The 15,900-nt window shown below is 38.2% G+C and overlaps 1 protein-coding gene across 2 annotated transcripts in view; it reads right to left on the bottom strand.

Moving 5' to 3' along the window:
* The window catches only part of SPATA7 (spermatogenesis associated 7), a 28,414-nt gene extending 13,773 nt beyond the window's left edge, over positions 1-14,641 (bottom strand). The window contains exons 1-5 of one of the 2 annotated variants that reach the window (XM_037031380.1): positions 14,474-14,641; positions 10,503-10,577; positions 8,615-8,710; positions 5,502-5,549; positions 826-959 (exon numbers count right to left, since the gene is read on the bottom strand). In XM_037031380.1, coding sequence (XP_036887275.1) covers positions 826-959; positions 5,502-5,549; positions 8,615-8,710; positions 10,503-10,577; positions 14,474-14,492 — 372 coding nt within the window. In that variant the 5' untranslated portion in view covers positions 14,493-14,641. The remainder of the gene's footprint in view (positions 1-825; positions 960-5,501; positions 5,550-8,614; positions 8,711-10,502; positions 10,578-14,473) is intronic. The other variant, XM_037031381.1, reaches the window with a different exon arrangement.
* Positions 14,642-15,900: the final 1,259 nt, after the last annotated feature.

Genomic DNA, 15,900 nt, shown 5'->3' on the forward strand with positions numbered 1-15,900 from the left:
GTCAAAAATTTTCTCACAAAGAAAACTCTAGGCCTTAATAATTTTAATGTTGGCTTCCACCAAATTCAAGGAATCATTATTCCAAACTTATAGAAACTATAGCTTAGAAAAAGAGGAAACAGTGCTCAATTTATTTTGTGTGCTGGCATATCCTGACATAGTAGAAAAAAGAAAATGACAGGTTAACATCAATAATAAATACAGATATTAGAACCCTAAGCAAAGTGTCAGCAACTATGCCCAGCAATGTCTAAAAAAGGAAATGACAGAGTCGTGTTCACAGTAGGGATGCAAAGGTAAGTATTAGAGACTCGGTTGTAATTCACTACATTAACAGATTAGAAAGAGAAATCATGCCCTTTTCAAAAAATGCAAAAAAAGCATTTGATAAAATTAAAATTAAGCATTTGATAATATAATATTCATGGGAAAGGAAAGATATCCTCTTAGCAAACTAGGCATAGGAGAGAACTTACTTGATCAGATGTTAAAGATCTCGCCTAAGACCCACAGCAAGGGGTCAGCAAACTACAGCTTATAGGCTAAACCTGGCCTACTGTCTTTTTTGTTAGTAAGTTTTACTGGAACACAGCTAGGCCAATTCATTTTTCTATTATCCAATTATCCATGGCTGCTTTCCAATGGCAAATAGTTGTGACAGAGACTTTGTGGCTTGAAATGCCAAAAAGAGTTACTATTTGGTTCTTTACAGGAAAAGCTTCTTGAGGCTGTGACCTATAGGAAATGAGTTAACAAAGTTGGGTGATACCACTGATAAAGTAGCTTAGAAATATCTGCGTTCAAAAGGTAAAAATACCACCTTACCTTTTGCAGAGTGTTAAATAATGCCTTGGAATTATTTTTAGAATTGGTCTGCCCTGTAGTTTTAGTTAATTTCAACTCCCTTTCACATTGTGCTAATTCCTTTTTGAGTTTCTCTCTTCGTTGTTGGTCTGCATCTGATGGGGAAAACAAATCTTTTGAAATATAGAATAAAAGAGAAAAATTAATTTTTTGGTCTTGGAAGACGAATGGAGCATACATTTTTTCCCTTTACTAAAACTGTTTACATTACCAATGTGTAAATAAAAATCCATGTACTTTTCTGCATAAAGCAAAGCTAAAATACTGAGTTCATAAAAACTTCAGAGCGATTAACTAAAGAGCACAATGAGAAGTGACACACGGGCCAGACCTAAGGGTTTGAGGAAGCGACTCGTAGCAGATGAAGAGAGAGACACGGAGGTTAGAGATGTCTGCCCGCGTTGTCTGTGACTCCGTGGTCACCAACTGCAGAGTCTGAATTCGGGCTTTAGACTGTCCCCAGACGAAATATTATTGTCGACACCATCATATGCTATGATAAAACAATTTTAAGTTTTATATGACTTTTAAAATGATATTCAATTAAATTTTTTTCCTTTTCGTTAAGTTTTTAAAAATGCATTGATTTGAGAGAGAAAGAGATGCCGATTTGTCGTTCCACTTATTTATGCATTCATTGGTCGATTCTTGTACATGCCCTGGCTGGGATCAAACCTGCAACTGAGGTGTGTGGGGACGATGCTCTAATCACCTGAGTTACCAGGCCAGGGGCTCAACACATTTTCAATGAGGACATCTGATTTCTACTTTTCTTAACTGCTATTCCTTTGAAAATATAAATGAAGAAAGTGTTTGCACACTCTGGTTTGCTTTAAATTCAGCTGCTGAGTAATTATTAAAGATTCATTATTATAGAAAGAAAATGGTGAAATAAAAGATAAGTCACTTCAGAGTTAAATAGAAGTAGAATAACTTGTATTTTCATGTAAAATTAAAACTTTAACATATACTTTTTAAAAGGAACTATTCTCAATTTAAATTTCAAGTTTCAAATCACCACAATTTGAATCAGAATGTATAATAATTTTTACAGGCTGAAAAAACAAACTAAGGTAATTTATACGGATATTTAAAGTTTCCATTATAATTATTAAAACAGTCAGAAACATACTAAAATAAAAGTACTTATCTATCATTTTCAGCTTTTTCTATCCAGAAATACTTGCTTCAGGAATGTGTTAACTAAATTGTAGCAGATGGTATTTGTGGAGGGAATGAATAGAACTTTCTCAGTTCTTTTACCTTACTGGTAAGTAAAACAAGAGAGAAAAATATGACAAAATAAGAGTTCTCAGATATTGAATACTTGCATGTTACTAAATCTGTCCAACCAATGCATTTGAGTAAAGCCTCCTCATACCAAACACCACACAAAAACAACGCCAAATGGACTGCAGACCTAAACGTAAGGGCTTACACTATAAAACTCTTAGAAGAAAACATAGGGGTAAATCTTCAAGACTTTGGGTTAGGCAAAGATTTCTTAAATACAACATCAACAGCATTTAAAAAAAGGTGAATTAGACTTAATCAAAATGAAAAAAGACACATCCTGAAGAAAGTAAAAAGTGAGGTCATAGATAGGGGAAAAATATTTACAAACCACACATCTAATAAAGGACTTGTATATAAAATATATAAATAATATACAACTCAATGAGAAAAATAACCCAGTTAAAATAAGGGCAAAAGAGTTGAATATTTTTCCAAAGGTATACAAATGAACAATGAGCATATGAAAAAAATGCTCTCCACCGTGAATTACAAGGGAAATGCAAATCAGAACCACAAGGAGATGCCACTTTATACCCACTCGAATGGCTACAACCAAAATGGAGTCAGCATCAAGTGCTAGCTAGCAAGGAAATAGAATCACTGAAATCCTAACATGTTGGAGGTTGGAATGTCAAATGGCACAGCCACCTCGAAAACAGTCTGGCAGTTTCTTAAAAAGTTAAATACAGCCCTGGTCGGGTGGCTACATTGGTTGAAGCGTCACCCATAGGCCAACAGGTTGCGGGTTTGATTCCCAGTCGGGGCAGGTAGAAGAGGCAACCGACTGATCTTTGTCTTTCACAGCTCTCCCTTCCTCTCCTTCTAAAATCAGTAAAAACATGTCCTTGGGTGAGGATCAAGAAAAAAGTTAAATATAATTTTACCTCATGACCTAGCAATTGCATTCTTAGGTATATACCCAACACTCGAGAGAAACGCAAACATTATCTCCACAAAAGACTTGTACCTGAATTTTCCTAAGAGCAATATTCATAATAGCCAAAAATCAGAAACAATGCAAATGTTGAGCAACCGATGAACATATACTTTTACAAAATGTGATATTATCCTTATATTTAGTAATTAAAAGGAATAAAGTACTGATAGATAGGCTAGGACATAAATTAATGTGGTACTGTTTTGTTCACCTGTTTAGTTCAATCCCTTAGAACAGTGTCTAGCACATAGTAGGCCCAATAAATGTCTGCTGAATTAATCAGTGAATAAACTAGCCACCTAAATATTATACAAAATGCTTGATTAAATTGGTAGATTTGGATTTTAAAGAGTTTGGTTAAGAGGATTAATACATGCAGGCTTTTTATTATACAACCTAAATAAAAAGAAATAATCTTATTTCTAAATAATAAGGTTGTTAGAAATTATTATTTCTAAATAACAATTTCCTGTTGTTCAGGAAATGAACTTCAGTATGAAATTTAGAAAAAGTTTTCCATTTAGCAGTAATCCTAGTTAAAGGAGATTATCTGATCTAATGATAATTCGGTGAAATCATACAAATTCAAATGACTCAGCTTTTTAAAGCCTGTAAATATTGAACCAGTTTTGTGTGCAATAAAAAGTTACTAATATGACAGAGAAAAAATCTGGAAGGGTCCCTAGAGATTATGTAATTACCTTTCATTTTACCAAAGAGGACATAAGAGTAGAATGACTTGCCCACCTAATCTGTGTGCTGTGCTCAAATGGACTTTAAAAATACACACTCAAGTTCCAACTCTAAGGCTTGTTGCAAACATAATGGGAACACAAGCGGAGAACTCCCAGTGCCAGGCACGTGGCTGATAGATACTGTGCTCTGAATGGCGGCTGCTGGTGACTGGCTGAGCCCAAGTCCTCTCTCCCCCACTGAGATTATTTACGACAGATGAGAAGAGAGGGGTCCAGCCACACCTGCTGCCTGTGACCCCTCCTAGACTGTACCTGATGGGCATTTCCCTGGCTGGGCTCTTATTCCTTCACCATTTAGCACTTCCTTGGGTTGATAATTATCTTTTATTGCAAAAAGCCTTTCTCAATTAAACTATAAATAATTAAATTATAATAGAAACTTAAGAAAACACTAAATTTAAAGTTTATAATATTATGATTTTTAGAAGATAAGCAGGCTGTGATATTCATGTTCCTTCCTACTTTCAAGTTTCCTGAACTTGAACGAGAGCCTCAAATGGTATCTTTGAGAATATTTTTAAATAGGAATTGCAAATTTCATGGAATCAATTGCAAACTGATTCTTTCCTTGGTACAGATTTCTAAAAATTGAAATATTTATTCAAAGGGTATATATAACATGATTCCATAATATCATATATCAATATGGCTTTTTAGATACATGTAACTTCCAGGTTTATTATTAGTTAGGCTTTTAGGATACACCTTGGCAAGCCTTTTAGTATTACCCAAATTTCTATATGTAGGAAACATGAAATCCAGACAAGTTAAATAATTTATCTAAAGTCACACAACAACTTAGTGGCAAAGTCTAGGTTCATTTCTAAGTTCAGAATCTTAGAAATACAATACCAGCCACTTTAATTTATGGGCAATATTTATAGGTTAGAATATACTTCCTCAAAGGGCGAATATGTTAACACCTATTAGCACAACCACTATAAAAAAAAACAAGTGTTGGGGAGGATGTGGAGAAATTGGAATGCTTGAACACCATTAGTGGGAATACACGCTGAGCTACTATAGATAACACTATGGTGGTTTCTCAAAAAGTTAAAAATAAAATCACAACATGATACAGCAACCTCACTTCTTGTATATCCAGAAGAACTGAAAGCAGGGTCTCAAAGAGGTATCTGTACATCTGTCCATAAAAGGTTATTTACGACAGCCAAAAGCTGTTGGGAAACAACCCAAATGTCCACTGACTTATGGATATATAACGAAAATGTGGTATACACATATATACACACAATGGAATATTATTCAACCGTAAAAATGAAGGAAATTCTGACCTATGTTACAACATGGATGGACCTTGAGGATATGACACCAAGCGTGTAAGCCAGGCAGAGGAAGAAAAGCATGGGCGGTATCACTCACACAGACACCTGCGCAGAGACACTCACGGAGACAAAAATGGCAGTGGCAGGAGGGGGCGTGGGGGGCATTACTGGTTAACAGGTGGCTCTGCAGTTCGGCAGGAGAGCAGGAGAACTACTGAAAACGGGTAGTGGTGATGGTTGTCCCGCAATACGGATGTTCCTAATGCCACCGAACTGCAGACTCACAATGGTTAAGATGGTCAATTTACATCATGTGTAGTTCACCACAAATTTTTAAAAGGCAGTATGTCAAAAATGACTCACATTTGATGCTGGCACTCACGCTGAGTGGAACCGAGCAGTCTACCACAGCTGAAAGAAGAAAATGAAGAATATCAGTTGTTTAACGATATTCTTAATATTTATAAATGACAACAAATATTGCAATATGGAAATCATACAAAGCTCCAGAACGTGCAGGTCCTTGTTTTCACTTTTACAGTACTCCTAGAGATGAAAAATATAATATGCTTGATAAAAAATACACTGGTTGGGATTAACAGCTCACTAGATACCACAAAAAAAAATAACTTAAAGACATAGCAATATAAACTATTCAAAACAAAACACACTGAAGAAAGGCTGGAAAATAAACGCAGGGAGAGCCTCACTGACCTAACCCACCTGTATGTAACAGGCACTCAACATACTTGCAATTGGAATCCCAAAACAAGCGTGGGGGAAAAAAGCAAACTTGCAGAACCCACACTATCTGATTTGAAGACTTACTGTAATGCTATAGTAATTAAGGCAGTGTGGTATTATAATAAAGGTATACATGAACAATAAAACTGAAGAGTAAGTCCAGAAATAGACCTACATACATGGAAAATTGTCTTTCAAGAGGTTTCAATCGGGAAAGAACATCTCTTCAACAAACAGTCCTGGTTATATTTGGTTACTCAGAGGCAAAAATATTGATCATACCATATGCAAAAATTTGCTCAAAATGGATCACAACCTTAAATTTAGGAGCTAAAGCTTATATTTATAGAAGAAAACACATAAGAAAATCTTAGTGACCTAAGAGTAAGGTCAGATTACTTAAAGAAGATATTAAAAGCATAAACTATTTAAAACTTGAAAAGCTGATTTTTGACTTATGTCACAAAATATTTTTCTTTAGATTTTTGAACATTTAAAATGTCATAAAATATGGCCCTGGCTTGTGTAGCTCAGTGGATTGAGCGCGGGCCTGTGAACCACACGATCGCAGTTCGATTCCCAGCCAGGGCACATGCCTGGGTTGCAGGCCAGTTCCCAGCAGGGGACTCACAAGAAGCAACCATACATTGCTATTTCTTTCCTTCTCTCCTTCCTTTCCCCTCTAAAGATAAATAAATAAAATATTTTTAAAAATGTCATAAAATACGAACTAAAATTTAAAAACTTTAGCCTTTCAAATGGGAAAAATAAAAAATATATTAGTGAAAAACTGGTGAAATTCAAATAAGGTCTGTAGTTACTAGTATTATGCCAATATTAATATCCTGGTTTTAATCATTAATCATCCTGGTTACAGGATTATATAAGATTTTTAACATTGGGGAAAGTTGGGTGAAGAGTTTCTGTGACTTCCTACTATTTTGACAACTTTTCTATAAGTTTGAAATTATTTCAAATAAAAATTTAAAAAAGAAAATGAAAAGACAAGTTACAGACTAGGAGAAAATATTTGCAAAACATGTATCTGTTCAAGGACTTGTATTTCATAAACACTCTCACAACTTCACACTAAGAAGACAAACCACCAATTTTTAAAAATGGGTGAAAGATTGAAGCAGACATTTTACCAAACAAGATATACACATGGCAAATAAGCACAAGAAAAGTTGTTTAACATCATTAGGCATTGGGGAAATACAAAGTAAAACCCCATCAAATGCTGGTGAGGATATGAAGTGATAGAAATTTAAAATGGCATAGTCACTCTAGAAAACAGTTCAGTAGCTTCTTATTTAATTAAAATACTTACTATATTACCCCACAATCCCACTCCTAGTAAATAAATTTACCCAGGGAAATAAATAGAAGTGTATGTTCAAAGATTATATGTGAATGTTTATAGCAGCTTTATTCCTAATAGTCAAAAGTGAGTAAAAATAAACCAAACATCCACCTACTGGTAAATCAATAAATTGTGGTATATCTCTTTATATGGGATGCTACCTTAGCAAGAAAAAGAAACACTCTTACACACGGAGACATGGGTTAGTCTCAAAAGCGTTAGCTAACTGAAAGAAGCCAGGCCCAAAATGACACATACTGTGTGACTCCACTTATACGACATTCTGGACAAGGTACAACTGTAGTTAGACTGCAGATCAGTGGTTGCCAGGGATGGCAGGGAAGAGGCTGACTGCAAAAGCCTCGGGGGAGCTTTCAGGGTGACGGGATGCTCTGCGGCAGGGATCAGCACCCCTTTTCTGCAAAGGAACTGCTCCAGGCTTTGTGGGAGTGTGGGGGGAAGCGGTCTGTGCGGCAGCGAGCCAACTCTGCGAGTGCAAAACCCACTCTAGACAGCACAGAAAAGAAGGGACGAGACTGTGTTTGTGGATGGACAGTGAAATTTGCATTTCATGTAACTTGCACGTTACAAATAGTCTTCTTTGGGCTTTTCCCAACCATTGAAAAATACAAGTACCATTCTTGGTTCACAAGCTGCACAAAAACAGGTGGCAGGAGGATGGGGCCTGGGAGCTATAGCTGCCCAGTCTCTGCTTCACAGCACGACGGTGGCGGCAGTCACACAAATGTGCGTATTTCTAAAATTAACTATATTCTTAGATAGTTTATTTTCTGTAGGTAGGTTTAGCTCAGTAAAGCTGACCAAAAAAGAAAAACAGACTAGTTAGCATCTTCTCTGTGCAACTTCTTTAATATATTTTAATATAAGAAAGTAGATGATAACTTGATTATATTAAAATCAATATCTAACCACAAAATAACATTAGGGATAAGACCGGTAAAAAGAAACAACACAGGCACTACGCAAATTTCAGTTAACAAAAATGGCATTCTTTATATACATTGGCTATGTATATAAAGTTAGAGACAGTAGCTGGTGCCTCTACTAGGGGTGTCCAACCCTGTGGCGTCTCCGGGCCACTCTGGAAGAGGAAGAGTTGTCTTGGGCCACACATTAAATACTCAAACACTAACGAAAACCTATGAGCAAAAAAAAGATTTTAAGTACATTTACGCTTTTGTGTTGGGTCACACGCAGCCCGCAGGCCACAGGTTGGACACCCCACGGGCCTATACTACACACCAACCCAGATACATAATGTATTCATTTTTGCTATGGATTTACTCTAATTAGAAGTGAAGTCAAGGGTTTAAATTGGGACAGAAAGTTCACACGTGCACATTTTTACCTTTGGCTGAAAGGATTTTATTATAGTGAACAGCCATGTGGTTCTTGACCGTGTGGAGAGTGCTTAGTCTGAGAGAGGAGGAGTCAGTGCAAAAAGCTAAAAATTGAAACATATTCAATCATTATATATTTAAAATTAATATAAAATCATCATGAGAGAAACAATTTACTGGTTAGTAAGTTCACGTCTATAAAATATTCTGAAATTCAACCCCAGAGATACCAACAAACTCTGTGCTGCCGAACGCATCCCAGCCTTGATCTCGCACTGGTAACTGGGGAGCCGTCAGGCTGTTCTACGTGTTACAAGCCTGAGGCTTTGGAGAAGAGATCCAGAATATAATCTAGGATTATATTTATAAAACTATTCTTATCAACAGCTCTCAAGCTTCTAACCAAAAAAGGTTAGCCGCTTCCCAGACTATAAAATAACGTTGCCATTGTTAGCACTCAAATACGTGGAGTCTGGTAACTTGAACAAATCCCAAACTCCAAACCCCTGTGCAAAAATTCTATTCTGAGAGGCAAACCTCTAACCTCAACTAGATCTACAAATCAGCCGACGGATGCTTTTTAAGTATTCCATGAAACTTCTTGACCTCCTCTAAACCGTTTAAAAAATCTTAGAAATAATCAAGCGCATATATATATATATATATATATAAAATGTAAATGTAGGCATAACTTTCTTAAACATTAGAATAGTTTTTGAGAAATAATATATGCATGTGGTTAAAAAATAGTCCAAAACTAAAACAGTATACAGAGATTGAAATAAGTGGCTTTATGACCCCTGCCCTCCTCCTAGAAAGAATATTGTCACTTTTTTTATTCACCCTTCCAGGGAAAGTCTATGCATAATATAAGAAAACTCAGTAATGATAAGCTTGGTACTCTCCTACATCCACTGAATAGGAACCATGCGTGCACTGCCCTCAGCTCTCTCCACGTAAAAACTCATTTAATGATCACGATCACCATGTAATAGATACGGCAACCGAGGCACGAAGATGTAAGGCCTTCAAGCTTGATAAAAGATGAGTTTATCTTTTATCTTTAATCTATCACACAGCTTGATAAAAGACGCAGTTTCACTGTTGACTAAGGCAGCCTCACACTTACAACCACGACATATAACTGCATATATATTTTCTTAAAGTTAGTAAATTATTTATAGTTCTTCATCTCGGTCTTCTATTTAAGTATCTTTTAAATCTAGTTTTAAATTTTTAGTTAAAAGTTATTTTTCAAAGTTTGATTCTGGATCTATAATAAAGAAATAAGTGAGGTAACTGAAAGATGTGATCTTTTCTTCACATCCGGAGGAGCAAGGACCAAAGATGTTTCACAGAAATAAAGAAAAACAACTTTAAATTATGTGCCTAATAACCCACACTTAAAACTTTTAAACTATAATTATAAAAATGCATTTTAAGTTGACATTAAAATTTTACTTTAAAGGCTTTAAAATGTGTCCTTTCATGAGATCTAGAAATCCAGTTGAATAAAGAGGCCTGTGTTTGCTCCTGACGCAAACTGCATTGTCTCTGCACAGCTGTTCCTGGTCAGGGCTTGCGCCTTTAACGACCTGCAAACCGCCATGTTGACTAGGAAGGCCCGACTCAGACCAGGGTCGCCCACCAGCAAGGAGCAGCGCTGGGCTGGAGCTGCACCAGGGAGGAGGAGGCGGCCAAGTCCACAGCCAAGGCACAGTAACAGTTTGAAATAATGGACTCCTAAATTAATCTGAAGAATTCCTGTAATATTTAATTATAATGAATAATATGAAGTCTGAGTATTGATTGAATTTTTCATGTCATAATTTACAAAAAAGGGGAACAGTCAATCTTTACCAAACAACCTTTCACCACTTTAAGTACCTCACTTACCATTACTTTTGGTGCTCAAGTGTCCTTTAAATAGGCACGATGGACCAGATCTGGGAAGGACAGAGGGTGCTCTGACTTTTAACAAAAAAATTAATTAGTATAAATGAAACACAATGTTCACGAAGACAACAATATTGAGCACTTTTTATCCCTCACTTGAGAATACGTTTTTACTGATTTTTAGAGAAAGAAAGGAAGGGGGCGGGGAGAGAGAGAAAGAAACATCGATGTGAGAAACACTGATAGGTTGCCTCTTGGACACATCTGGACCAGGGATCGAATCCTCAATCTCTTGGTGTAGGGATGGCGCTCCAACCAACTGAGCCACCTGGTCAAAGCAATAGTATTAAACATTTAAAGAATAACAAATTTATCTTTAATATTAAAGTTGTTTAAAATTTTAGTCAATCATATTACTAACCAGAAATGACGTATTAGACAAAAGTTCTGCAGCAATTGATGAAAAGTTTTCTCCTTTAAGCAAACAACTTACTTTTTTAAAAAATGATTTTATTTATGTATTTTTAGAGAGAAGGAAGAGAGGGAGAGAAACATGGATGTGCGAGAGAGACATCAATTGGTTGCCTCTCAAACACCCCCCAACTGGGGACCTGGCCCACCACCCAGGCATGTGCCTGGACTGGGAATCAAACTGGTGACCCTTTGGTTCAAAGGCCCGTGCTCAATCCAATGAGCCACACCAGCCAGGGCTTTAAACAAGTTATTTTCACAACAGCTGTATCTTGAGACGTTAGTTTCACTGGGTAAAATGATAAATACATCAATTATGTTATTTGATATATACTGACTTCATTCTGTATACCACTGACCTACTGGGTATTTAAATGATTTTGAGATACAACATAACTGAGGTTCTAAGTTCATACGTGTGTATTAACTATTTCAGTTAATTATAGGCTAGTTTGTTCTAAAAATAATTTTGGAAGGTTTTATTTAATTATTTTCAGAGAGGCGAAGAGAGGGAGAAAGAAAGGGAGAGAATGTGTGGTTGCTTCTCCCATGCCCCCTACTGGGGACCTGGCCAACAACTCAGACGTGAGCACTAGACTGGGAATTGAACCTGCGACTCTTTGGTTTGCAGGCTGGCACTCAATCCACTGAGCCACACCAGCCAGAGCCTAAAAATAATTTTAAGAAAATTATAATCCTCCCACAAAGTAATCAAATAAATTAGAAATTATATCATATCTTACTATGTATAAGATAAATACATATACAAATATATAAAGGTCAGAATCCGAACTTAATGTCTAAAAGATGTCTTAAGGCTCACCTAGTGTAACTCACCCTCCTCTTGCTTGGATCCTATCTAAACAGTGTCCATTTGGAAGTCCTCCTTCCAAATTTATCCTTCCTTGTGAATTCTCCCTTGGCTCTTGAGTACCATACAGAAATTTCTTATATCTTATAGTTACTCTTTTTGATAAAGAGTAAGTTACTCTTACTCTTGTCTTATAGTTATGATATTTTAACCGTTCTTTAAGCTTCCCTTGTTTAAATCACTTTATGGTTCCTATCTTCTCATCGGACCCAAATTGACACAAAGGGGCATGAAAAAGTAGCCTTACACCAAAGCAAGGAAAAAAAATACCATCCTCTAACTAGATTAGGACTAAAATCCTATCCACGAGCTCACAGGTCTCACCAGGGTTGTGAAACTCATCAGTATGTGCAAGCAGTCCAGTTCCCTAAACGATATGACGACACTCCGGTGCCAGAAGGGACTCGCATGAGGAGAGGTGAAGGTGTTTCTTGTGGCAGAATTTCCCAGGAATGCCAGAAGTTTGGGAATCTGATGTTATTGCTGAGTGTCTCTACTGAACCAACCGATGAGAAAAAATTTTTTTTACCAAGCTTCTTTCAGTTATCTGTAAGAAAAGGTTGTCTTCTCTCTCTGCGTCTCCCTAAGTTACTAATAATAGAGTAAATGCAGTTTGTTATTCTCAGTCTTTTTTCCCCATTCTCCCTTGAGAAACCGGAAAGACTTTATCGATTATCTTGTCCACCATTGTACAAATAACTGCGACCCAGGAGTTAAAGCAATTTGCTGAAGACTACCTAGTAAATAGCACACAGATGACAAATAAGATATATTGTTTTTTTGTATGCTGGTGCTCTTTCTATAAAACCACCATCTAGAAAGTTTGTCTTATAAAAGAATGCCTAAAAATTGTGTTATCAAAAAGAAAATGACAAAAGAGAACAATGATAATTTTTTTTGATTTGGGTGTCTTAATATTTTGTGCTCTGAAATCATCAAAGGTAATCTCTTAACGAAATTTAAGAAATTTATAAAGTGCAGTCTTTTCCATTAAAGGGCAGTATTCTGGCCCTAGCTAAAAATATTTATGCTTCCCTATCAATAATAATAATTAAGATCTAAGAGAACTGACTACCCCATGCATCTGTTGATTATACTTGTTTTAAAAATTCGAAATCAATAACCATGTCAGATAATCATATTAAATCCCCAAAATGCAGCTAATTAAATTGGGTAAGTTTCTAAAAATACAAACGTTTTGCATTTGACAGGAACCCAATTTCTAAAATTATTCAATAAATTTTGAGGACTCACTAAGTCTATTACATTCTAAATTTTATATCTATCCTTTGCCAGGGCCCCATCTCTAGCACAAGATGGTGAGTAAAAACGCTGGTGTGAGGGCTTCGAATTCCCCCTCTGAATTGTGACTGTGGCAAGTTATTTATGATCACTTAGTTTATTAGTCTCCAGTGTTTATTCACAGTGAAGTGAGGATAATACCTAACAGAATGTTTTTGTGGATCAAATAATAAGATAATTTGGAAGAAGGGCTTAATGGCAGTCTTTGTTATAAAATTTCTGAGAACCACAAAAACATTTTGATTTGTGATTTCAGGAACTTAGTAAAGTGTCAGGATACACAGTCTGCTAAGCAGTAGATAGTTTTCTCCTCTATTCAGAATAGCACTTATTTTGACTAATGATTCCATATTAAAGGAACACTCATATTCAAATCAAGACTTACTACATGAACATGCAGCAGCTTGGTTTAAAGGCACTTTTAAAAATACATGACAACACTGAATTGGGAGGAGAGGGTCTCCCTGAAGATTGCCTACTTGGGCTTGTTCGGAGAGAGTGAAGAGGCAAATAATTTCAATTGGGCCAACGATTTGCAGAGATTTAGCTACATGGTTCTGATTGTTCCAGAGATGTGCACTCGACCCACAGGTATTCATGCAGTCAAGGCCAGGGGGCCAGAGTGATTATGAATTAGTTCTTTGCTACCAAAACTGTAGCCAGAAACACCGCATCACTTGAAAACGTATTATAAAAGCAAAATATAAGCCCCCTTCTCAGACCTGCTGAATCATAATCTGCATTTTAACAGGATTCCCAAGCACTTTAAAGTTAGAGAACCCCTAGTTTCCACAAGGAGTTTTGGGAGGAGGGAGCTAGTCACAGAATGGAAATTTCACTGGGTGAAATTACTGGGTACTTATAATGTTCCAGGAGCTTTATATGTATTATCTGCATTTAATCCTCAAGAGCTCTATGGCATGGGTGTTTTACTCTCACGTACAAGAGATGAGGAAACTGTGGGTCACCTCTGTGGAGTGCAGCAGGGGCCCAGGGAGGTGACACTTCAAACACCCAATTTGACTTCTGTGCCCCGGAGCCATGGAGGTAATTAACAAAGGCTGCACGCCCCGAGTTCAGAGGACAGGGCTTCCTGGACTCAGGGCGACGAATTCTGAGCAAGAGGGGTGCCCGCGAACCCCCAAAGGAGGGTTTCTCCGCCCGGGCAACACTCAGCTCCACAATGGAGACTAAGCAGAGGACGGAGAGCGCCCCGGGAGCGGCTTCGACTCACACAGCCGGGACTCGGATTCGGACACAGACCCCAGACCCCGGGCTCAAGGCCTGGGGACAAGCCCAGCGCGAGGCGCGAGAAGGCGCCCTTTACCTCTTCGGCTGCCATTCATGCTTAGGTCCTCCTGCAGCCACCCTGGAGACACGCAGGGTCCCCTTCGTTCTTCCCCGGGCAGGGCCAGGCCCTGCAGCAGAAGATAGTCAAGCAGGAGCGTGCAGAGTGCGGTGGCTGCTGGGGACCGTCGCTAGGCGGGTTGCTAAGGGCCGGCCCCAGGGCGTCGGGATTGTGACGTCACGGCGCAGGACGTGCCCTCCTGCAGCTCCGCCCCCAGGGGTACCCGGAGTGAGGACAGCAACCCGGGATGGAGAGACAGCGACGGGGAAGTGCCGCGGGCGCCGGTGTGTGGTTCTGGGATCCGGCCCGCCATCCACAGAGCCGCCTCCTGGAGGGAGCTAAGCCACCAGCACCTGGCAGAACTTCTTGCTGCGGGAGGAGCGGGGAGAGATGGTGGTCTCCTCTGGCGTGCCCATCACCTGGGTCCTGGGAAAAAGTCAAACGCAAATGGTGGTTGAAGTTAGGGTACTGTTTAGTTCCAAATCATTAAATTTCAAACAGTCCGTGAACACTTGAATTAGTGAAAATCCTGGGGATGAAACATCTACATGTTTATGTCTTAATTCTTAACCACATTAATCAGTTTGCGTTTCCTTTCTGCTTCCTGAACTTTTCCCTCTCCGCCCAACCTCACCCTTTTGAGCTTAAGGCGCCAATCTGTTTTCCTTTAGGAGGGAAGACAGTTCCAACATCAACAATGTTTTTAACTTACAATTGGTTTAATTTTGGAAATCAAATTAGGGCAGGGAGCAGGGCTCACAACACAGGCTCAATTGACATTTGGGGCTGGATGCTTGTTTTTTGGTGGGGGGCTGTCCTGTGCATTGCAGAATGTTTAGCAGCACCCGAGGCCTCTACCCACTAGATGCCAGTAGCAACCCACCCACATCACCCCTGGTTGTGACAAAAATGTCTCCCCAAGGTCCCAAATGTCCACTGGGGGGAGGAGGGAGCAAAACTGCACCCTCCTTCCCTGTTGGAGAATCTCTGCTGTAATGGGAAAAGTATCGGCTTTGGAACCAGATGTGTGGAATTTAATTGTGGGTTTTCTACTACTCGCCCACTAGATCTTGAATTAGTTTCTAAACCTTTCTGAACCTAGGTGCCTCTTTTCAATGTAAAGATGCTACAACCTTGTAGTTGCAAGGATTAATATGTACAATGCCTGGCAAATAAAGCAAGATATTCAACAAATAATAGTTTTCTCTTTTCTAAGACTGTTGCCTCTAAAGAACTGGGGTATCAGAGGATTACAAGCATGAGCTAGTAAGGCAGGACCTATGTCAAGGAAAGGGAATATTCCAGAAATCTTGATAAAGTAAAACCTGAACTTCTGGTTCTCTGAACTCTAGGGAAAGGAGAAAATTAGGTCCAAAACTGAAGAGGGTGGAAGTGTGTGTGATGCC

This window comes from Sturnira hondurensis, unplaced genomic scaffold (genome assembly GCF_014824575.4).
Source record: "Sturnira hondurensis isolate 20B ecotype Veracruz unplaced genomic scaffold, ASM1482457v3 Scaffold0021143, whole genome shotgun sequence".
NCBI classification, from domain to species: Eukaryota; Metazoa; Chordata; class Mammalia; order Chiroptera; family Phyllostomidae; genus Sturnira; species Sturnira hondurensis.